Source organism: Dipodomys spectabilis, unplaced genomic scaffold (assembly GCF_019054845.1).
Source record: "Dipodomys spectabilis isolate Male_0828 unplaced genomic scaffold, ASM1905484v1 ptg000288l, whole genome shotgun sequence".
In the NCBI taxonomy this organism is placed as follows: Eukaryota; Metazoa; Chordata; class Mammalia; order Rodentia; family Heteromyidae; genus Dipodomys; species Dipodomys spectabilis.
Genome location: NW_024870965.1, coordinates 3,007,029 through 3,032,415, shown reverse-complemented (window position 1 = coordinate 3,032,415; position 25,387 = coordinate 3,007,029). Strand labels below are relative to the sequence as shown.

At 41.6% G+C, this 25,387-nt stretch overlaps 1 protein-coding gene across 1 annotated transcript in view; it reads left to right on the top strand.

Annotated features, from left to right (window-relative positions):
- Positions 1-25,387, top strand: part of Crb1 (crumbs cell polarity complex component 1) — a 111,992-nt gene that overhangs the window by 32,911 nt on the left and 53,694 nt on the right. The window contains 5 exon segments of the mRNA XM_042701184.1: positions 3,867-4,142; positions 4,671-4,820; positions 16,235-16,424; positions 16,764-16,959; positions 20,378-20,517. Of these exon segments, the coding sequence (XP_042557118.1) occupies positions 3,867-4,142; positions 4,671-4,820; positions 16,235-16,424; positions 16,764-16,959; positions 20,378-20,517 (952 nt within the window).

The window sequence follows — 25,387 nt, the reverse complement described above, 5'->3', positions numbered from 1 at the left end:
GTACACGTGCACTTGTGCTTGCAGTGTTGTTTCCTACAGTAAAATTTTCTTCAGTGGAAATTATTAGTGAATGAAATATTTAGGGTTTGTGTTCAATTTTCTGCTAACCTTGTGAGCTTTCCATTAGAAATTCTACTGTCTCGAAACATTTTATATGAGAATAAAAGGCAGCATGTATTGACTACTTGCCATGGGTCTGCCAAGCGATGTTTAGGCATGAGTTTTAGCATTGCCTTCCTACAGATGAGGAAACCAAGGGGCCGAGGGGCTTTTCTCCACCAAGGCAATGTCTTCTTTCTGCTGAAGCTCTTGAATGCTTCATGCAAAGTTGAGAACAAAAGATGAGTAGGGAACAGCCACTTGATAATTTCTTCTTCTTTCTTCCCCCTGCCTTCCTCCCGGTACTGAAGCTTGAACTCAGGGCCCGGGTGCTGTCCCTTAGCTTTGGTGCTCAAGGCTGATGTTCTACCATTTGTGCCACAGCTCTACTACTAGCTTTTTGCTGGTCAATTGGCAGTATGAGTCTCACAGACTTTTCTTGTCCAGGCTGTCTTTGAACCTCAATCCTCAGATTTCAGCCTCCTGAGTAGCTAGGATTACAGATGGGAACCACAGGGGCCTGGCTTGTTCAGATTCTTAATTCAAGATTTTAAATCAGATAATAATAAATAATAAAACCACAGGGGTCAACAAATGCATACGATTAGTAGCAATCTAAGTAGTTAAAATAATTCTTCCTAGAAAGCATTCATTCCTCTGTCTTATTGCTCTGAATAGATAGGCTCTACCTCACCTTTAACTTAAATTACTAATATGGATGCTTTCCAAATAAGTGTAATGACTGAAGTACATATACACCTACACATATATACCCAAGAGACACATTCAATCGCACTTGGGTCTTCACTGCCTTTGAAGTTGGTCAAAGGGTCAAAGGGGGGAACCATTAAATATAGATCTAATTACTTACAAAAAATCCAATAAAGTATTCTTTTGCACAAAGGTTTTCCAGAATGTTCTTCTCACACCGGAGGCATTCTTTTGGGCCCCTAGGGTGGGCAGTGGGAGAGTGGGCTGCTGGGCAGGAGAGCCCCACCCAGCCTCAAACTGTGCTGTACCTGGAGCTTTGCTGTATTGGGATTGCTCTGTGCATTTTTCCCGGAAGGAATTCTGCCGTTCTTAGGAAGAAAAATTATGTAGAAAGAAAGGAAGAGAAAGACACATATAACATTCACGACTCATTCTTGGTGAATTTCTCATAATAGCCAGTAGATGGCAAACTTGACTACATGAAGAAAACAGTTACACAGCTTGTACAACTGGCCTGAAAATATCGATTACTTTGCACAACCAGTAAAATTTTCTACTCTGAATCTAAGTTTTGTATGAAAACTAGAAACAAAGCTCCCTAGAGACTTTTGCCTGGGAACTAAATGCCCATTAAAACTTGAAATGATCCTGTAAGATTTTTTTTTTCAATCTCTTCACTATTAAAATTATTTTATTGTTCACTGAGATCATACACCATGTGCTAGGCATTAATAATGTATTACATTTTGTTTTTTTATAAAGCATTGTGCATAAACATATTCCTTGTACTCTGCTTTTATGTTCTAAGTTGGTTATTTAATTACTTAATTTTAATTAGTTGGTTTTAGTAATCAAGCCAGTTATGATGGCACATGCCTGTAATCTCAGCAGTGGGGGGCTGAGGCAGAAAGATCATGAGTCAGAGACTCATGAAAATTCCATAAACCGAAGTTCCTTTATACATCGGAAAACTGGAATTTTCTTTGGGGCAGGTAGTCGTCCAGTTGATTCGTGGACAAAGCTGTGGCATTAGTTATAATGTCCACATGTTGGACTGCAGCCCTGAATGGCCCATTAGCATCTAGACACACGGCCACCAAACTACGTGGCTAATGAGGATGTTCTACTATTCGTGCCACGGCTCTACTTCTAGCTTTTTGATGGTTCATTGGTGGTATGAGTCTCAAAGACTTTTCTTGTCCAGGCTCTTTGAAGTGAGTCAGCCTACGATGATACAAAGTGTTCTTATCTCACTGATTCAGCAATGCTATCAAAATGACAGGAGCGCGGGGTGAACAGCCACACTTCCCTTCTTCCCACCCACTCCTGCTCCTCAAGCCCTGTGTTCATTCCCCAGAAGTCCCTAAGGCGCTTCTAGGTCTTTCTTCTGCTTTTAACTCACATTAGCAGCCAGGCGCAGTGAATGAGGACCAAGTGAGGATTGAGTAGGCTTTCTACACAGCTTGGACAATGTTCTGTGGCTGGGAAAATTAAATTGCCAGATCATAGTATATTTCTCAGCACACAAGATTGAGAAACTGAAAATGAAAATTCAGCTTGGTGTTAGTGGTTCACGCCGCTCATCCTAGCTACCTAGGAGGTTGAGATCCAGGATCATTGTTCATAGCCAGCCTGGGGCAGGAAAGTCTATGAGACCCCTATCTTCAATGAACACCCACCCCCCCCAAACTGGAAGTGAGCTGTGGCTCAAAGTGGTAGAGCATCAGCCTTAAATAAAAAAGCTCAGACACAGCACGCAGGCCTCGAGTTCAAGCCCCACCACCACCAATCCATCCATCCATCCATCCATCCATCCATCCATAAAATGCTGTGGCCATGAAATGTATACATTTAAGGAATTTGATATTTGTACCATTGTAGCCAATTAACGTGGAAAGGGGCATAGAATGTTTTTCTGGAGGCCCTTATTCCAATTACATTTTCATAATATATGCCTAGGACAGGGATTAATTGGGCTTTGTAACCCGTTTCCTAGGGACGTCCCACGAGAGAGCGTGAACATCAACCCCGCAGCGGGCAGTGAGGGTTAAGGCCGCTTCCTTCCTTCCCCTCACCCCGCTGAGCTGCAGCCCCACCAGGGAAATGAGAAGAAAGAGCCTCGGTCGTCTTCGTTTCTTTTATCAAACTTAAAAAAAAAGTGTTCTCCTTAAGTAGCTGTACGGAAGGTTGACCCAAGGCGTCAGGCTGAGCTCGCCGCATCGATCGCTGTCGCTGCCCATCCCCTCAAATCCCATCTTCTCGGTGCCGTCCACTTCTGTTTCTGATTAGCAACTGTAGAAAAGTTTTTGACAGATGTGGACTTAAACCATCGTTAGGTGCAGACTGCTGTGCCTTCATTAATGCATGCATTGAGGTGGTAGGCAGGTCAGAAAGTTCACCTCAACCCATGGGTAGACTACGTCTTGATAGACATATATATTTATTGAATAAGTCTTGATATATATATATATATACTCATTTTATTATATATTTCACTTAAGTCTTGATAGCTATATTTATTAATTTTATATATTTCATTTAAGTCAATACATTTATTAATTTTATTATATGTCATTTAAGTCTTGATATATATTCATTCATCTTATTATATATTTCATGTAAGTCTTGATATATATTTATTCATTGTATCATATTTTTAGCATATAATTTACATATTATATATTTAAGTCTTGATATATTTATATTATATATGTAATTTAAGTCTTCATATATATCTATTAATATCAATTATAGATATCTATATAGATAGTAATATCTATTAATATCAATTATAGATATCTACATAGATATTAATAGATGTATATGATAAATATAGATATATAGATAGATTATAATATATAGTAGATATTAATAGATATATAATAATATATCATAGATTAATAGATTGTGGTATAGATAGATATTACTCTATTAATAGATATGAATAGGTATCTATACAGACTATAGATACGTATTAATAGATACGGTGGTAGGTATTATAGATGTCATTTAAGTCTTGATATCCATTGTCTTTGTTTCCCTTTTCTCCCTCGCAGACGCTTCTGCAGCGGAAACGGCACCGGCTGCTCCGCGTCCCGCGGCCGCCGCCCGGGGTGGGCCTGCGGCCCGAGCGGCTGCGGCCACGGCGGGCTGTGCGGCCCGGGCCCCGGCGGGCCGGCCTGCGTCTGCCCGGCCGGGCGCTCGGGTGCGAGGCCGCGGCGGCCGCGTGCGCCTCGGGGCCCTGGGGCGGCGTGCCGGGGCGCGGGCGCCAGCTACGCCTGCTTCTGCGTGCCGGGCTTCCAGGGCGGCCGCTGCGAGACGGACGTGGACGAGTGCGCCTGGGGCCTGCGCGCCGCCCGCCGCCTGCCTCCACCGCCCGGGCCGCGCGGGGCCGCGTGGGGACGTGCGGGGCCGCGGGGACGTGCGGCCGGGGGCCTGCCGTGATCATCACTCCTGCTATTATTATTATTAATTATTAATTACTATTGCAATTATTATTACTATTGCTATCATTATTACTATTATTGCTATTATGACTATTGCTATTATTATTACTATTATTACTATTGCAATTATTTCTATTATTGCTACTATTGCAATTATTTTTACTATTGCTATTATTATTACTATTATTGCTATTATTATTACTATTGCAATTATCATTACTATTATTATTGCCATTGCAATTATTGTTATTGCTATTATTACTATTATTGCAATTATTGCTATTCTTATTGTTATTATTTTAGCTAGCAGTGAAGATTGAGCTGAGCAGGCTTGCTTGGGAAAGTAGTGAATCAACTTAACCCCATCCCCCACTATTTTATTTTAGTCGTTTATTTAGTCGTTTTTCTTCTTAGATACGTCCTGAGCCCAGGGATCCTGTGACCTCTCTGCCTCCTAAGCAGCTGGGGGTCCAGAAGAAGATGCGGTCTCTCTACCTTTGCCTGGGCTCATTTCAGACCCGCTCTCCTCCTATCTCTGACCACCAAGTCGCTGGCATTACACATGTGAGCCACCACTATCACCCCCAAAAACAAGTCCTGGACAGGCATTAATGACTACTAAACTAAAAGGCTTTCTAGTCTATCAAAAGGTGGCTGAATGCCCTGAACTGTGAGCCGGTCACTTCTTCAGTTTTAGCTAGAATGCCACATATCTCAAACTTAGATTCAGTTTTTGAAGAATAAACAATATTGGATTATGTGTGCATGTGTATTCTGTTGTGTGTATACATGTATGCATGCATGTATTAAAAATTTTTCAAGTCTGTATCTGTTGATGGACACATCTAGGTTGTATCAGATTCCTGTCATTCCTTTTCTTTCTTTTCTTTTTTGTACCAGTCCTGGGGCTTGAGCTCAAGTCCTGGCACTGCCCCGGAGATTCTTTCGCTGAAGGCTAGCACTCTACCACTTGAGCCACAGCACCACTTGTGGCTTTTTCTACGTAGTTAATTGTAGATAAGAGTCTCGTGGACTTTCCTACCCAGGCTGGCTTCAAATTGTGATCCTCTAATCTCAGCCTCCTGAATAGCTAGGATTATAGGGCATTAGAGCCCAACCTTTCATTTCCTTAAAAAAAATGTATATTAATTGTTTACAAGCGTTTCACCCATGGCATTTCACACCTGAATGTGTAAAGCATTAGACTCCCTGGCTTACTTGCCTCTTGCTCATCTTTACTACACCCTTTCTGTTTTGTAGAAAACTGAATTTTCTTTAAAGAACAGGGAGAATTTGGCAGTGAATCCATTGGGTCTTGGCTTTTCTTCTTGGTGAAACTTTTACTGCTTCGATCTCACGGCTTGTTGTGGAGCTGTTTAGTTGGTTTATATCTTCTTGATTCAATTTTAGTATGTCAGGTGCATCTAAAAATGCATCTATTTTTTCTGGCTTTCTAGTTTTGAAAGTATTTTTTTTTTTCATGATGTAGCTTTCACTGGTATTTATTGTGTTATCTCTGATTTCATCTCTAACTTTATTTATTTGGAATTTTTCCCTCCTCCTTGTACTTAGATTTGGTGAGCATTTTTATCCATCTCATTTATCTCTTCAAAAATCTTTCTGTTTTGCTAATTCTCCATATAGATTTTTAAGTCTCTATTTCGTTGATTTCTGTCCTAACCTTTACAATTTCTTTCCATCTGCTAATTTGGGGCTTCATTAGTTCTATTTCTAGGGGTTTCAGGTACATCGTTAGGCCGTTTTTCCTTAAATGTAGCTCTTTTTTCCTTAAATGTGGATGTTTATAGCAATAAACTTTCCTCTTCACGCTGCCTCTGCTGTATCCCAAAGATCTTGGCAGGTTTATGTTCTCATTTCCGTCGGTTTCTAGGACCCCATGATTTCCCTCCCATTTCTTCAGGATCATTGCTCACCAATGTGCTGTTCACACTCCAGGTGTTTGAATATTCTCAGTTGTTTCTTTTGATGTTGAGTTCTAGCTTTACCCTAGTATGTTGCGATAGAGTACAGAGTTGTATGTATAAGATTTTATGTCTGAAGATATGGTCTAGTTTGGCAAAAATTCCATAGACTGTTCCATAGAATGTGTAGAGTATAGCTGTGTAGATTTCTGTCTAGTCTATTTGGTCTATAGTGTCATTTAGTTCTGAGGTTTCTTTGGGCTGGTTAACCTATCTGTTGGTGATAAGAAGGTATTGAGGTTATTTACTCTCATTGTTTTGGAGTTGCTATCTTGTTGTTTGCTTGTTGTCTAATACTGGGGCTGGAACTGAGGGACTCTTGTTCTTGCTTCCTTTTTTTTTTTTTTGTCAGTCGTGGGGCTTGAACTCTGGGCCCAGGTGTTATCTTCCGCTTAAAGCAACCACTCTACCACTTGAGCCACAGCACCACTTCCGGTTTTCTGGTAGTTTATTGGAGATAAGCGTCTCACAGACTTTCCTGCCCAGGCTTGCTTTGAACTGTGATCCTCAGATCTCAGCCTCTTGAGCAGCTAGGATTACAGACAGGAAACACCAACACCTAGCAATAGGTAGATTTAGCTTTTCCCTCACCCTTTTACTCCAAGCCAATGATTATTTTTGTCAATAAAATACATCTCTTATAGGCAACAAATAGGTCATGATTTTTAATTCAATACATTCCATGTCTTCTTTAACTTGTGAATTAAGACTTCTAATGCTCAATGCTCTTATTGAAAGGTGCACAGTAATTGCTGCTTTTTTTGTTGTTTTTTTCCTTTCGTATTCCTCATTTGCTCATAGGCTCATCTGGAGGGATTTATTTTATCCCCTATTTTCCACAGTTACATTTAGCTTCCTCTTCTGGGTGTATTGTGCTAGGTAAGTGGTCATAATTTGATTTCATTTTTGTATCTCCTAGAGGATTTCTATTTTTTACGCCCTCCCCCCAGTTATGAATGGGGGGTTGATGGGTTTTTGCCTTTTACTGTTGCAAGGGCATCATTCTATGCCCTCCTTGCTTCTGGTAAGAAATCTAGTATTCTGCCAGGCTTACCTTCATTTGTGACTTGGTGCTTCTCTGTTGCTTACAGAGTTATTTTACACATGACATGTTTTAATCATGGCATGTCTTACAGTGATGCATTTCTTGTTTGGTCTATCAGGTGTCTTAAAAGCCTTCTATTTTTTTTTATTTTTTTATTTTTTGCCAGTTGTGGGGCCTGAACTCTGGGCCTGGGCACTGTCCCTCAGCTCTTCAGCTCAAGGCTAGTGCTCTACCACTTAAGCCACAGCGCCACTTCCAGCTTTTTCTGCTATGTGGTGCTGCGGAATCGAACCCAGGGTCTCATGCATGCAAGGCAAGCACTTTACCACTGAGCCACCTTCCCAGCCCAAGCCTTCTATATTTCAATGGCAGTTTCTTGCCAAAGATTTGGGGAAATTTTCTCCTATTAGATCACTGGAGATATTTTCTATTCCTTTAGCTTGCATATCTTCTCCTTCTGCTAAGCCCATGAGTGTTAAGTTTTACCTCTCAATACTATCCCGGAGATTTTCTATATCTTTTTTATCTCTCTTTTCTTTCATCTAATTGTCCTAACCTATCTACCTTATTCTCAAGACCTGATATTCTGCCTCCAGTTTGATTCACTGTACTGGAGAGACTTCACAGAGTTTTAATTATTGAGTGGAATTACTGAGCTTTTCATTGCCAGAATTTCAGTTTGGTTCTTTCCTCTGATTTCTGCATCTTTATTAAATTCTTCTATCATGTATTGTTTGCCTTCTACCATTTAGTTGCTTATTTATCTGAGCTTCTGTTTATTTGTATAATTTTTGAATTAATTCATCTTTTTATACATGCCCTCTTTCATTTCGTTGATATTTCTTATGATTATGCTTTTGAGTTCTTTTAGTCTTTCTTCCTCTTCGCTATCCTTAGTGTTTTTTGCTAAGTGTGATTGTTGATCTTTAGAAGTGTCCTGTTGTCTTTTTAAATATATAGATAGAGATACTCTATCTATCTATCTGTCTATCGTGTATTGCTGTATTGGGATTTATACATCTCAGGCAAATTCATTGGTTGGTGATTTTAATTCCCGATAGCCTTAATTTGATGCCTTCACTGTTTTAGGAAGGATTTGGTAGTGGGAGGGATGCTGTGGAGTTTCTCCTTTGTGGACTGGGGAAAAACTCAGTTTCTGTGTGCCCACGTGTTCCTGGATACTAGTGCTGGTCCTTTCTGCTTCCTTCCTCCCTCCTCCCTCTCTTCCACTCATGGATGAGAATTAGATCACATTTCTTGCATTTTCCTGTGCGTGGATGGGGGTTATTTGTGAGTTCTGAGCAGCTCTGGTTAAAGGTCCATTTTCCACTTGGGTGCTGCTGCTACCTTAGAAGCTTCCCATCTTTGTGCATTGGAAGCTACTGCTGATTGCAAAGTGCTTTTTAGTATGTGGGTCACTCAAATTTCCACGTGTCCCACATGTTCCCCTATTTGTGTACCTTGTGGCAGTGCATAGTCAACTTTTGGGCTGACCCTCAAAGATGAAGGGGATGAACACTGAGTTCTGTATGGTGTCAGAGAACCGAGGGACTCCTGTTTTCTGCCTAAAGGTCTCCATTCTTTCCAAGCCCACACTGTGAGAAGCATGGGTGTGTGTGTCTGTGTGTCTGTCTCCCAGGCTTTGTACTTTCTTGGAATCCTTACATGATGGCCAGCCTGCAAAGCCATGAGATAGCTGACAGGTCCTAAGCTTTGAGCACGCTGCCAGCCAGACATTTGGCCTGCACAGATGCTCAGATACATAGCAATGACACCAAGCAGGTGCATTTCTTAAAGCTCATTTTCAATTGTTTTTGTCTAATAGGTATAGGCTTATATTTGTATATAATAGTGAAAATAGTGAAGTCATTGGTGTTTCAAACATCTGTTCTGTAGTTTTCCAATGTGATTTTTCTCACAGTCAGGCTCTGTCCTCTCCTGCCACCGACATCGCCATTTCTCACTTAGGACATTTTCTCATGAAGATTATCTATTGTATTTTTTTTCTTTTTGCTTTGCTTTGTCTCTGGACTTCCCAACGACATATCAGGGGGAACTCACAGACTTCCATTCTCGCCTCTTCTGACCCACCTCCGCTGGCCTTTCACCCCTGAGACACCATCCCATGTTAATGCCACTTTCTTAGACCATGAGGAAACTCTGGTATCTCTGTGTGGCACTGGGGTTTGAACATACCTTATTCTCTCAACTCTTATTCCTTCATTTTGTCCTTTTTTTTTGCCAAAGTATGTTAAACAGTATCATTATTTAGAAAATATTCTTTAAAATATACATCAAAACTACCGCAGAGTCATCTTCTACTGATACCACATATTCTGGAAAGACTTATTTTCAAAATAGACATATCCTTGGTTGCTCTGACTTAATATTTGCTCATCCCTTACCTATCCATAAGCTAGTCTTCAGGCCAGGCACTGGTGGCTCACGCCTGTAATCCTAGCTACTCAGGAGGCTGCATTCTGAGGATCAAGGTTCAAAGCCAGCCCAGGCAGGAAAGTCCATAAGACTCTTATCTCCAATAAAAACCACTAGAAAACCAGAAGTGGTGCTATGGCTCAAGCAGTAGAGCACTCGCTTTGAGCTGAAGAGCTTGGACAGCCTTGAGCTTGGACAGCGCCCAGAGTTCAAGCCCAATGACCAACAAAAAAAAAGTCTTCAAGATCTGCTATTTGGACATCAAATGTGTTTTCCAAATTCAGTGATCTGCCATGTTCCCAGAGCCTTTGCTGAGGTCTTTCTGGTCTCTAAGTGGTATGCAGCTACTCAAATGCCCTACGTTTGGCATTTACCTTCTCCAAGTTTTCCTGAACTCTGCCTTTGAAGTATGGTTTCTCCAGTGGACCTATGCCACACTGTCCTGTGCAGGGATGAGAGCTCCCCATTGTGCAGAGAGCGTTTGGCTTCTCCCTGGCAGCCCTCTGTAGTTTGTCCCGGCCACCAGTCATCTCCACGCACATTTCACCAGTGCTTTGATTCCTCCAAACTAGTCAGTTTTCCACCAAGAATTTCCATATTCTGTCCTGTTTTATGGATATCTAAGTTTCTCCACACAACCTCCACCTTGCCCACTAAAATGTTAGTTCCTAAGGACAGAAGTCATGTCCGATATTGGCGTTCAACTAAATGACATTTCTGAGGATCAAGTACATGCCATTCGATTTATAAAACATACGAAAACCTTCTTGCTTTGTGTCAAACTGTCATGGCCATTTTCTTTATTTGGAATTGTAGCAAATTGAATTTCAATGCTTCTTACATTTTTTGAATAGAAATAAGAATTTTTTGTGGAGCTTGTTTGGGACTCCTATTGTTTACAGTGGTTACACTTTTTTACAGATAATATTTTTCAATTCCTGCTGCTATTTCAACTTTTGTGAATGGTAATTAAAAGGAATATATATATATATATACATATATGAAATCCAATAAATAGTTTAGCCATTTATAAGACAAAGTCTTTTAATTGCAAAAATATGGCTTAAAATTATTTTGTGGTGATTTACATTTCAACTGTTCAGAATCCTTCCCATGGTCTGAATTTAAGCATAAAGTGTGTGAAGGGAGTGGTTTCAAATGTGAAATGTCATAAAAATGTCTTGTAAAGGTCCTTTGCTTTGCTCACTGAGGTATAGAGCAGGTAATATTCCTCCCATGCTAGGTTCAATAAAAATCAGAGTTCTTTTCTCACAGTAATAAAGTCCATAGTAAGCTCACTTTTAAAAACAACAACAACAATAACATTTTCCCTATATGACTCTGCTCTTTCCATTTTCTGAGAAACCAGAATATTTCTTTTACTTCAGCTTTTCAGGTAGCATGTATGAAACTCAATTGCAAGTAGAATTTAAAGGAGAGACTCATAAATCAGTCAAAGCTGGGTCTGGCACTAACTAGTTTGGTTTGTTGTGACACAGAGTTATGCCTGTAAGCCTTTTCATCTCTCTCCACATCAGAGGCAGTCATGCATTCTGGTAGCTGTGTTTCTCCACTCAGAATACTGAGTAGCAATTACCCAGGGAGATCTGCAACCGAAGTGTTCGGACTCTGCCTTGAGAGGGTCAGATGTAACGAATGCTTCTAATGTAGAATAAGAAAGTTAAGTTCTGAAACTCTCTTGTACCCTACCAGCATTGAAACACAGGGTGGCCTGTTTATTTTGTGGCCATCTGCGATTACCAGGGTTTGTGGCAGGTTGGGTCAATTAACAGAAATCCCAGAAAGGGCCAGAAGAGGCCAGGGAAAAGCCAAAGTTGAGAAGAAATCAGCATGCATGCACCTATGTACTCTGACTCCTCTCGGTGAATCCTGGAAACCGTGTTACAGTGACCTGGCTGCTGTGTACTCCATCCAAATTGAGAGCAATCATAAAGAACTTGGCTTCCAGGTTAAGAAATAATAATAATAATAAAAAGCCTCTGCTCCTCTGAGCAGCAAAGCAAGAAAAGGTAATAAATTTTAAAAGACAGAGAGAGGCAGGGGGGAGGAAAGCGCCGAGGCGTGTGGAGAGGGTTCACGCTGCATGCACCCGCGGCTCTGCACTCCACTGTGTTTGCTGTGTTGTGATTCATGGACTCACAGAAACTTGCTCAGAGTGGGCCAGAGACTCTGCAGCTGTGATCTGCTGTGCATAAGCAAAAAAAATTTCCAACTGCAGTGCCAAGCCGACACCTCCCTGCGCATTTCCTTAGTGAAAAGAATGTCAGTTCTCAGCCTGGGACTGCATTCACCTCGAGTTTATTCAGTGAGTCTTTGTCTCATTGAGGTCTTCCTTCATATGAACTACAGTAAGCAGTACAGATTTTTTTTCTCCATGAAGCTGCTCAGAATAGCAGTATAGAATAGACACGCTGTTTTTGTTATGTTTTTGTGCTGTTTCTAGGGCTTGAACTCAGGCCCTGGGCACTTTCCTGGGGCTTATTTGGCTCAAGCTTAATGATCTACCACTTGATCCACCACAGCTCTACTTCTTCCATTTATGGTAATTAATTGAAAATAAGAGTCTCGCCCAGACTAGCTTCAAGCCACGATCCTTATATCTCAGCCTCCTCTACAACTAGGATTGTAGATGTGATTCACTGCTGCCTGGCAAAGCAAGATTATCTTTTTAGAAAAACTTGACACCTTTAATAAAAAAAGAAAGAATGTATTGAAAATGCAATGGCCATTTCCAACGTAACAAACTCACTGTGTTTATCAGTGGCTCTCAAACAGTAGCATGAATCAAGGTCATCTACTCTGGATCTGGGATGCTGCTGGTTGGATGTTTCCTTCCAGGGATTCACCAGTGGTGCTACATTGGGACAGGAACCAAGTGGCATGTGCTTATGTCATGAAGACAGAGTCCTTATGAGTGGGTTCCTACTACCACCAAAGGGGATTTGGGAATGTGTTCACTTCTTCCATCCCTTGGCTTTGTTGCCAGGAGCATCGCTTCCCCCCGGGGGATTCAGGGTTCAAGGCGCCATCTTGGAAACATAGAAAAAGCCCTCACTAGATACCAATGTATGAAAAGGAATCCTCTACTCTAGAAAGAAGAGATGTATGAGTATGAAATAAAAAATAAGTCAAATGCAGTGAAAACTACAACAATGAAAAAGGGAGAGAACAATTAAGCTTTAGATGAAATGATCAAAGACGGCTCACTGAGTAGTGATAATCGGATCATTGTGAAGAGGTGGGCAGAACGGGGAGGCAAACGTCCTGAAGAATGTGGTTCTAGGGGGAGGAAAAGCACATGCAAAGGCCCTAAGGTGAAGAGTACTTGGGATCTTGGAGGAACAATATTGAAGGTGGAGTAGGAAGCGTACAGGTGGGAGAGACATTGTGGGACCTTCAGGTCACTGTAAGAACTGTTTTTACTCCAAGTGGGAGAGGAGGTTTGGAGAGTTTTGAGTACAGAGCAGAAATAATCATGTTCTGCTTTTTATGATGTTTCTTTGTATTAAGTAGATGTACCAAGGTGTTTCAATTCCAGAAGGTAGGTGATGAGTACAATGTCACCCCTCCCATCCCTCTCCCTCATCTCTCCTCATCCATCCCTGACTCTCAAGGTACATTGTTTAATTTTGTACTTAGTGAGCATTGAATAGAATGACTGCATTTTCTAACCCTTCTTCCCTCCATTTGTGCTACGTTTTAACAAGATCACGCTGCTTGTTATGCTGAAGATATCCCGAAGGGCCTTGAGTTCTAGCTCCAGAACCAGCACACACCTGTGTGCACACACACATACACATACACACATGCTTATACCTATACACAAATCACACATATATACACATACATACGCACGTATACACATACACACAGCAATATAGGCAAACAAAATAAGTGTTCTGTCTCCCATCAGCTCTCAGTGTCTAGATCATTCGTAGCAGGTCTGTCCTTTAGAACATTTGTTATAAAAATCATTCTGAATAACATTTGTTGAAGGTTTCCTATGAGGACCTTATTTAAAGAATGTTTCACATTCGCTTTGAACCTTCTGCAGCTCGTCCACTGAATTTCTAAGTTCAACACACACAGTATAACTAACCAACTCTGCAGTGGCAGTCAAGGTGATTTGAATCTAGATGAAGTTCCCTCTTTTCTAGATATGTTTTGATTTGTTCCATCATTTGGAGGTTTCTTTGGAAAACCATATGGTTAATTTAACATTTGCAAAAAGCAATTTGGGGAAATAAAATATTTATCTACTATAAACCATAAGCTTATCTCCATTAGAAATGTCATTGCTAGCATTATCTCATCAAAGGAAGTCATTTTTCTATAGGCTCTCATTGTGATTTGTGAAATTGATCATTTTTTGTTATATCTTATAGGGGAAATCAAATACGTGCTCAGAAATAGGACTTTGTGAAATAGTTTTATGCACAAATGAAGCGTCTGGCTCTTAACAAATGTGCGGTAGAACTAGATATGTATTTTACTATTTTCTTAAGTATATCAGGAAGATCAAGCAGCGTCTTGGCACGTGCAGTGGCTTGTGGTGGGAGTGGATTGGTAAGGAGCGTGTTAGGTGGATGTGGAGACATGGCGCCTGGAGACAGGATCCCAGGACGAGGCTCAGAAGCGTCTGAGGAGTGGTGCCGTCCACAGAGCACGCTTAGGCCACGCTTTCAAACAAGAAGGTGTGAGGCAGATTTCCCCGTGTGCTGCCCGCGGGCTGACAAACAGAAAAATGTCTCTCCTTTTCCTTCCAGAGCTAGTTTCAGCCTCCTTGAATAGTCTGGAAAGACAGGACTGAGGCAGTCACGTGTTCTTCAAGTTTTGATGATTACGTGAATATGCGAGAGGATAGGACAGGAATAACAAAACCAGAGGGAAACAGTGTGCCATGTTGAAAGCCAAGTCGGCTCAGATCTCCCTCAGTAAACGCAGAAAAAGAAAGGATGGGCTTCATTATACCAATATTATTAGTTACACAGAACCAAATGTGGTCCGCTAAATGATAGAGCAAATCAATCCTCTTTATCGACTTAATACATTAATGATGCTATCATGATTTTATACACCATTAAAGGAGGAAAACGAAGCAAATAAGATGTAACACAACTAAGTCACTGAATTGTAATGTGCACTATAATTTTAGAAATGTTAAAAATTAGGATGAAAGTTACAGAATTAAGCCCACTCGGTGGTCCTTCAGAGACATAAATCTGAGCTTAAATCATTTGCCTTAAGTGGCCGGTTTTATTTTTACATTTTATCTTATTTTATTGTTTTGCAGTACTGGAGGCAGATTTTAAAATGATATTTTGCTACTTTTCAGTACTCTTAAAAATGTGCGTGTAAATGCAGATGAAAAAAACTGTATGGATCCAAATCCCAAAGAAATGGCAATCGAAGATATTAAAAAATATTCCCTGAGTCTCCCATAACATCTTGTTAAATGTTGTGCTTTTGACCCTATGAATCAGAGCAACAAGTCATCTCCTCCACATCTCTAGAATGTTAGAAAGATTATTATTATTATAATCTATAGCAGGAGAAATTCCTGTCTGTAGCGATGGAAGCCGAATGCCTCATTTCCTCTTGGAATGGCCCCTTGAGTCACAAATTTGCATCATCGATATCTGTTGCAATTGTCCTGTGTGAAGAACCCAGAAATAGCGAACATAATTGTTGTTCACAAGGGAAAGCAGAATGCAAAGAAACCCAATAAGAGTATCAACTGACTTGGGTGGAATCTGAGATTTAGAATGCGGATTCAAAGCTGGAGTACAATGACTTGTAGCGTGTGGGCTTGCAGATAATGAGCGAGGTGTTCAGAGAGGCTTATCACTGTGGCCTCCTGTGTGGAGGGCTGTGCGCCCACTGAATGAGCAGTGCCCTCAACTGCCCTGCCAGGCCCATCCCTCAATGTGCTCCATCTCCTGCCTCAGATTCTTAGTATCCGTCTCCGCCAAAGGATACCGCCAAGGGCACTATCTCCACACGTGTGTCAGAAATTGGAGACACCAGGACTAAGAAGCTATGATTTGTTTTATCCATGAATTTGACTTGGTGGCTTTTGTTTGAGAGTGGAGCCGGGCTCACAGCAGCTCTGAGAAGTTCCATTCTGGCGTAGCAACTTGTGGTCCAGGAGAAATGGGAGATATGTCCATAGCTGTGGTTCACCCATTCAGATTTCATCCATCTTCTCCTTCACTCAAGAGTACGTGCTCAGCGCCACACAGGGATACCAATGGACAAAGTGACAGGCACCCTCCTGCAGATACAATGGATAAACAGGCCTTTGTCCTACAGGGTAACGCATGCGTTCACATCACAGGGAGTTTGACAGGAGAGGAGGGGCACAGCAGCGGGAGACATGAGCAGTGATTCTGCCGAATCATCGATCTGTGGAAAGTGGCCGAGGTTCAGCCTGAGGAACGAGAGCGTGAGGAGGGAGCGTTCTGAGTAAGAGGCCGGTGTATGCTTGAAGGCAGGAAGACAGGGGTGGCAAGTGCACAGGGCGAGACACCTGCACGGGCCGCGAGCTGGGTTCTGGGGATCCCGAGGAACAACTCTTCCAAAACCTTGGCAGCAAGCGCCGATGTTGCTGCAATCAGATTTGCTTTACGGAGGAGAGACCGCATCGCTTTAGAAACACAGAGAACGCTTGTCGGAAGAAAAACTGTTAGTGGTGGGATCGCAGGACCGGCAGGTTAAGTTATCAGGACTTAGCTTTGAAGTTGCTTTTCTTCCCAAAGTCAGCCACCACACTTGATATTCTTTTACCCTTTGAACACCAGCCACTTGGAGAACTAAGTGAACACTTTTCAATGGTAAATGGTGTTGGAATTCCTTTCTATGTTTTCCATCTGGAAAAAAGGGCACAAAAAAAGATCAAAGGACTAATGACTTTCGGCCTCTTGGAGAATCCCGCAATGTCATTTTAATGCATGATTTACTATTCTGGGTGCGAATGGTCCTCCTTTTACTAACATTTTTCCGTGCTGACTTTCTTCCCCCAAGGCATCCACTGTGAGGTGGAAATGGATGGGTGCTGGTCTCAGCCTTGTGTCAATGGAGCAACCTGTCAGGATGTTCTTGGGGCGAACTTCTGTGACTGTGCCCCGGGATTTCTAGGTGATCATTGTGAGTTCGACCTTGATGAGTGTGCCAGTCAGCCATGTCTCCACGGAGGTCAGTGTGTGGATGGAGAAAACAGGTATGTCTTCTCCTCCAGTCAGGGGCCTGGCTTAGAGAAATTGAGACCTTTTGTTCCTCTCTGGTGAAATTGGAGGTCTTAAATCATCTGCTTCCGACTTGCAGATTATATTATACTTTACCAGTTGAGAAGTTGTAGCTGCCTTCTTTGAGCTAGGAGCTAGTAGCTCACGCCTGTAATCCTAGCTACTCAGGAGACTGAGATCTGAGGATCGCGGTTTGAAGCCAGGCCAGCCTGGGCAGGAATGATATTGGAAAGGGGTGTGGGATCACAGCGTTTGCATCCTGGTTTTCTAGATGTTTGGACACCTGGGCGCATCCCTTTGAGAAAGCAGGATGGTGACAAGTAGCTATGCGACACTGCTACAAATCAAATTCTACGATAGCTTCCATAGCTTTCAGTGACACACATCTGTAATCTTAGCCACTCAGGAGGCTGAGCTCTGAGGATGCTGGTTTGAAGCCAGCCATGACAAGAAATTCTATGGGATTCTTATCACCAATTAACCACCAAAAAGGCCAAAAGTGGAGGTGTGGCTCAAGTGGGAGAGTGCTAGCCTTGAACCAAAAAAATGTTAAAGAATAATGCCTACGAGCTCAGTTGAAGGGACTGTTATCAGGCAGAGAGTGGAAAAAAAGAGAGAAAGAGATAGAGTGAGCAAGCTAAACTATACCTTAATATAATAAATGCAATGATTTTGTGTAATGGTAAGTGAGCTTCCTTCTATCAGAAAGGACTTTCCATTAGTTGTTTAAATCACAAGTACCACATGATCAAATACATAACGATTTTAAACATTATTGTACCTGACATTTCCGACTTCAAACCTTGAGCAGCTCATTGCAATAAAGAATCTAAACTTCAGGGAGGTTAGATGAGTTCCGCCAGTTCATACCATGAATTCTTTACAAAAGAAGGAATACATCTATAAAGGAATAATACAATGTCCTAAGTCTAGTAAATAAGACAAATCTAATTTCAAAGTGAATGAGATTCCAAAGGTGAGCAGTGGAAAGACCCCTGTGCTTCAAATACACTCGTCAGGATAACAAAATTTTAAATAGAACAATATGGTTGCATATTTCTTTTGTAAGATGTAAAGCATCACTTTTAGTTGTATCCCATGTTTTGTTTTGTTTACTTTGAGTCATGCCTAAAGCATGTTCTGAGGTCCTGAGTCTCCATTCCCATAGATGGGCAGTTGGACAATGTAGAGACAGAGACACAAGCACCTCCATTCCTCGTGAGACTCCCGGAGGCTCTATTTCGCACACTCCCCTATCTCCAGAAAGCATCCAAATAGAAGTGACACAAAACTGTTGGTACTGTGGAAAACAGAGACCAAACAATCTGGGAATCTCCTCAATTTTACCAGTCCTGGGGCTTGAACTCAGGCCTCAAGCCCTAATTCAATGTTTTCCCTCCTAGCTAGTGCTCTACTATGTCAGCCATTCCTCCACTAATGGTTTTTTTTTTTTTTTTTTACCAGATAATAGGAGATAAGAATCTCTAGATTTGGTCTGGGAAGGTGGCTCAGTGGTAGAGTTCTTGTCTTGCATGCATGAAGCCCTGGGTTCGATTCCTCAGCACCACATAAGCAAAAAGAAAAAAGCCGGAAGTGGCGCTGTGGCTCAAGTGGTAGAGTGCTAGCCTTGAGCTGAAGAGCTGAGGGACAGCGCCCAGGCCCAGAGTTCAAGCCCCACAAGCTCTAGATTCGTCTGCCCTAGCTGGTTTGGAACTGAAATCCTCAGATAGCCTCCGGAGTAGCTAGGATTACAGGCTTGAGCCACCGACACCCAGCACAAATCTTGCCAGCCTCTCTCTCTTGAATGTGCCATGACTAACTTCTCTATTTACTATTATTATATGTATTATAACTACTATTATTTTTATACTACTGCTTGTTATTACCTAAATTGTGAAAAGATCAACCAATGTGACTAGACGTTATTTCCCTACAACAAATGCATATTTGCTATGATACAGATGAGAAAGCAGGTTGGTGAACCAAAGAAACTTTGGAAATAGCATTTCTAATTTTATGAATTCAGCCAGCCAGCTTAGCTTGTGGAGCACAGGTCTTTTGTCCCCTGTTGGTTACATATAGTAATGTTTTAGTACTTTTAATTAAACAGATGGAATGGTTAGGTTTCTAACAAGAAATACATGTAAAACTTACGTTACTTGTAACATTTGCTATTTTCGTTTCCTTAATAAAATCTCAATATGGTTGATGACAAATGCACACCATCCTGGCTGGTGAACAGATGTAGCTGCTTTAATCTGTGTAAGTCTCCACACCTGAAGATTCATTTTATTGAAGCTAATTAAGCCGATCCATTTTTCTCGGTGTTAAATCATGGAAGGGAGCCCGCCTAAACTAAAATCTCTTTTTAAATAAAGTCAACAGCTTCCTCTATTAGATTATACTTGGAGATTGTTAGTTATTCTCAGTCAACGGATAATGAGAAATAGCAAGGCTTTCCAGGAGCTGATGGCTCATGCCTATAATCCTAGCTACTTAGGGGATAGAGATCAGGAGAATCAAGATTTAAGGGCATCCCAGGCATAAATGTGAGACAATCAATAACTGGTTCATAGCTTTTACCCTAACTATGTGAGAAGTGTAAGTAGGCAGATCACGGTTCAGGCCAGCCTTAACATACACACAAGACCCTATTCAAAATATAATGGAAGCATCAAGAGCCAGGAAGGTACCTGTATAGCAAGCACATGGCCCTGAGTTCAGGAAGAAAGAAAGAAAGAAAGAAAGAAAGAAAGAAAGAAAGAAAGAAAGAAAGAAAGAAAGAAAGAAAGAAAGAAAGAAAGAAAGAAAGAAAGAAAGAAAGGAGAAAGAAAAAGAAAGAAAGAACAAGGAAGCAAAGAAAAAAGAAAAGAAAAAGAAGGGAGGGAGGGAGGGAATCAGGGAGGGAAGAAGGAAGGAAGGAAGGAAGGAAGAAGGGAGGAAAGAGGGAGGAAGGGAAAGGAGGGAGGGGGAAGGAAGGAAAAAGGAAGAAAGAGAGAGGGAAACAAACAAGAAAGGAGAAAGAAGGGGAAAGAAAGAGTAATATAGTAATTAATAGTAATGCATGCATTACATTTGTGCCTATTCTTTGTCTGTGCATTTAATTATTGCAATAACTCTTCAATGTAAATTCTTCAATCTAGGCATGAAGAAAACAAAGTTAAGTCGTGGCTTGCAACTAGTTTTGCATAAAGCTGTAGCATAACTCCCAAAAGACAACAGCAAGAGCTGCGCAATTCATTGAGGCTATGGATATAACTGTCTGGAGTTGACGAGCTAAGTGTTCAGACTGCGCCGTGGGTTTCAGGATGATGGACAAATGAAGTGACAGAATACAAACATTTCATTTCAATATGCGCAGGGCTTAACATAAAAATGTCGCTTCCTCCGCAGATACAGCTGTAACTGCACAGGGAGCAGATTCATGGGGCCTCGCTGTGAGAGCCCGATGCCTCCTTGCTGGTCAAACCCTTGTGACAACAATGCCACTTGTGAAGACACTGCTGACGGTTACATGTGTCACTGCTGGCCTGGTGAGTGACAGGAATACCTCTCACAATTTGTTTCCTTTGAGACACATTGCTTATAGCAAATGAATCTCAAGATTCTTGTTGTTGGAGGGTTGAGTGCACTCTCTCTTCCGCTGGTCCTGTGGGGCTGTGGCTCTCAGTGCTCACACACTATCGAGCTCATTCTCCATGTGCTCCAAAGTAGGCCAGTGAGCTGCTCAATGACTGGGGAGATCACTGGTGGGAACAGAAAGGGAGAGAACAAAAAGAGTGTCGTGAAGGTCTTCAGGCATTGAACAAGGATTCTTGACTTCCTGAGATGTTCTCTTAGACACTGGAAATACATAGAATCCTATGAATTGATGTCAAAACTGTAGCACCTCGTCTTATAATTCATTGATATCTATATGTGTGTCATCTCAATATCATCTATTTCATCTATATCTGCATGTCACCTTTCTCTCTCTCTCTCTCTCTCTCTCTCTCTATATATATATATATATATATATATATATCCATACTTATCCATTTGTCTATCGAGGGATATATAGGCATAGGCAGACAGACAGAAAGGTAAGTAGATAGATAGATAGATAGATAGATAGATAGATAGATAGATAGATAGATAGATGTGCAATCATAGTCCCTTCTTTGAACTAATTAATTAAGATTAGAATTTTGAATTAATTATATATACTGTGCACAATAAATTAATATTAGTTTGTATGTATAGTGTATACAATGGGTACATTTTGGAACATTATAATAAATTACATAAAAATATAAGGGGAGAACTATGGGATGGATTGACAAAGAAGTACTTAAGTTGGAGAATTTGAAATGTGACTGGACACATATCAGAAATGTACTAACTGTGATTTTGGACAAGTCACTTAGGTTTTCCCATTGATGAAATAGAGATGCTGATAATATCTGCCTAAGACATCCCTTCCTGCAATACAAACAATATTCAACAAACGTTAACTTGATAACAAAATTAAAAGGTTGACCAGCCGTGACCCTATAGCTAGCATGGAGTAGCCCAGTCTTCATTTAAAGAAAAATAAAAGGAAGAAAAAACAGTGCAGGAAACACATAGAAAATAACCTGTCCTGATTTGGAACTTGGCGCAATCGTTGTACACATTACCTGTAGGAAAGTGCATGCCTGTAATCTCAGAATTCGGGAGGCTGAGGCAGGAGGCTGGCTAATTCCCAGCCTTGGCTACATAGAAAGATATGGGAGACAGAGACAGAGAGAGACAGAGAAACAGAGACAGAAACAGAGACACAGAGAGAGACAGACAGAAACAGAGAGACAGACAGAGACAGCGCGACAGAGGGAGGGGGATTAGGGTCAGGACTGCAGGTAACAAAGCTATTGTCAGCCTGGGGCAGGTAAATATGGTCATCAAACAGGTTCAGGGGAGCTCCCTGGCAGCTTGGTGGAAGTGAGTTGAGAGATACCAAGAAAGGCAGGGACCACAGCAAGGCCTCTGCGCGTGCGCGGGGTTTAGATAGAGCTGGGCAGGGGAGCGGGTGCCACAGATGCCCCCAGTGCTGCTGGAGGTGAAATGCCCGGGACAGACGCGGGACGGCACTGGGCCTGGAGTTCTGTGCGAGGACACTGGCCCGGCGGGGGCACTGCCCGGAGAAAACGTTCAGCGCGCCCTGGGGCCCTGTCCGCACCGCTGCTCAGAGTGGACGCTCACCACGGGCCGTTCTTCCCAGCTAAGAGGACACTGAGAGCGCGGTGGCACTAGGCCACGTCCAGTCTTCAAAAGACGCCTCGGTCGCCTTCCGTGCTGTGACACCTGCCCAGATGCAACTGGATGTGTGGGAGAGAAGCCAACCTTTATGCCCAGAGGACGTGATTCAGTACCATGTTCTCTGTATGCAGAAGTTTCAAGCAAAACTTGGGGGAAACTATTGACTACAGTCTTGACTGTGGGAGTCTATTTATATCTTTGGTTAAAGAGAACAGGAAAAAAATGTATGTATATATATCCCCATCGGGCCTCAGTGGATGGGACTGACAGAACCATAAATCAGAGCCTCTTACTGTTCAAGCTTGCAATGAGATTCTGGAGGAGCTGAGCAAGTAAGAAAAGGATTTATGATGGTTCTAAATTACTTCCGAACCGGAGTCCTCAGATGAGGAGAAAGTTGGAAAGAATCCAAGCCTTCTTCAATAATTTCACTGAAGCATGTAACTACCAGTTTATTTAAAAAAAAAAACAACTTGCTATGAAAAAGAATATTCAGTGAATATCTATATTGCTTTAACTGTGAAATGAAAGTATTTACAAAGTAGGCATTTGAGTTTAAGAGCATCTTGGGGTTTCCTTGCCGGGGGTCACTAGAAAGAACTCGGGCCTTGATCTGACATGTCTGTTAGGTTTTTTTTTTTTTTTTTTCCCAACTCTTCTTTCTTCTTCAGATGTCTGAGAAAGGACCCAACAGTCACGTGTCACAGAGATACCACACTGTTGAGGGACAGAATTTATGTCGTGGTTATTATCTGACATATGACTCCATTCTTGTTTTTATTAAAGTTACAGAATGAGCAGCCATATGATCTTCTCCTCTCTCATTAATAGTCAATTCTCTGGGTTTGCATGCTGAACCAGAATTACGACCTACCTTGATGCTCTTTCCAACCATTCATTAATATGCTCGTATCCTCATTCCATGATCGGCTGAACCATGCTTACCTGTGTAAGGTAGGTAAGCCCCCTGCAGCTGCTCAGCACCTCAGTGATCAAGAAAATGAGCCTGCTTCTGTGGAGCGGCTGGTCTGCGTAGAGAGGCTTCTGTGGAAACAAACAGACGTACGATTTGAAATGATTTTGGATAATCAAAAAATTCATGAGTGAAAAGGTTCGAGTAGTATGATGGAAATCAGAGCATTTTAGATCATGAGAAAAAGTCAGTGCTGAGAAAGTCAAGCTTGAAAGCTCAGTAAGAGTTAGCCAAGCACAGTCCAGGGAGAAGTTTCTCGAACAGGGAACAGAGTTAGGAAAGTGGACACAGAATATTCCCTCCGGGACCAGGGGCTGAGTGGGCTGGGGAAGGATTGAGGAGCTGGAAAGGGACCATCCTGAGAGGAAGTTCTCAGGTCATGTAAAGGACTGGATTTTACCCTCTATGAATATAGGAAACCATTGTATAATTATAAAGTTAAAAAAGTAATGGAGAATGTGATCTAAATAATACAACTTTGTTATTTTCAACTTACAATTTTTATTATCTTTAAAATGTTGCACAGAGGAGTTTCAACACATCAATTTATGAGTCTAATTTTAGATCATAATTTTTTTGGGGGGTCCGGTCCTGGGGCCTGAACTCTGGGCCTAGGCGCTGTCCCTCAGCTCTTCAGCTCAAGGCTAGCGCTCTACCACGAGCCACAGCACCATTTCCAGCTTTTTATCTTTTTGCTTATGTGGTGCTGAGGAATCGAACCCAGGGCCTCAGGCATGCAAGGCAAGCGCTCTACCACTGAGCCACCTTCCCAGCCCCTGGATCATAAATTTTGTTTTTTTTTTAATGTATTTCTTAGCTAAAGCATCAGTGGCTCACACCTGTAATCCTAGCTATTCAGGAGGCTGAGATCTAAGGACCATGGGTCGAAGCCAGCCAGAGCAGGAAAGTCTGTGAAGCTTATCTTCAGTTAATCAGCAAAAAGCCAGAAGTGGAGGTATAGCTAAAGTAGTAGAGCATTGACTTTGAGCAAAACAGTAAGAGACATCACCCAGGGCCTTTGTTCAAGCCCCAGGACCAACACACACACACACACACACACACACACACTGTGTCATCCTCTCAGCTGACTTAAATGAGATCACAGAGACCCTGAGGTGATTGTTAGGACACCTGTATCAAAGCCTCCCTGTGATCCTTGAACCTTATGCTTCTCCTTTGCCACTTCATGAAATAGCTGACACTATTTTTTATTTCCTTATCTTTAGGTAGTTGTACAAAGGAGCTGCCATTTAACAGAACAGTTTATGTATACAATGTCACCCCTCTCAGCCTTCCCTTCATTCAAGCCGACAGAAGTTTGTTCACTATTAGACTTTGAAAATTTGTATTTGGGGCAAGCAGTAGACATAGTGTATAAACTCATAAATCGATAAGAAAATCCATCTCATGAGAAAATAGAAAATTAAACAAAACATTTGGGAGTCAAACATGTTGACTCAAATAATTTGGAAACTAAGTTACACACACACACACACATCCTGGTTATGGGTATATGGAACCAGTTCATTTTCCAACACCTGCTAAAATACAACACCTGCATAGCCTGCAACACCTCTAGGCATAGAGCCTAGGTTTTCTCCCAACATGTACCCAAACAGGAATATAATATTCCTTGTAATGTCAGAATAGTAAAAATGCACTCAAGCTAATAAAGGATTGGTTAAACTGTGGCATATCAATATTTTAGCAGTAGTTTGAAATGATTAGTTTCATCTGTGCTAGTAATGTAGATTGTGCAAGGGATTGAATGGGCTGTGGGAGGTTGCATGAGATTCCAGTAACACAAGTCTCACACACGAACTCCTATCTATATTACCTATCTTATCTATCTGTCATCTATCTTGATCATCTATATGCTATCATCTCTCAAGCCATAGTTATCATTTATCTATGAATTTATGTATCATCTATCTACCATGTACTGCATCTATCATTTATCATCAATCTATTACCTCTCTACCTTTAGTCTGTCATCAATTTATCTACCTATGTCTATATATTTATCTACCTATAGCTATCATCTATGTATGTATGTATGTTTGTATGTATATATGTGTGTATCTATCTATCTGTCTGTCTGTCTGTCTGTCTACCTGTCTATCTGTCTGTCTGTCTAGTATCTATGCATCTAT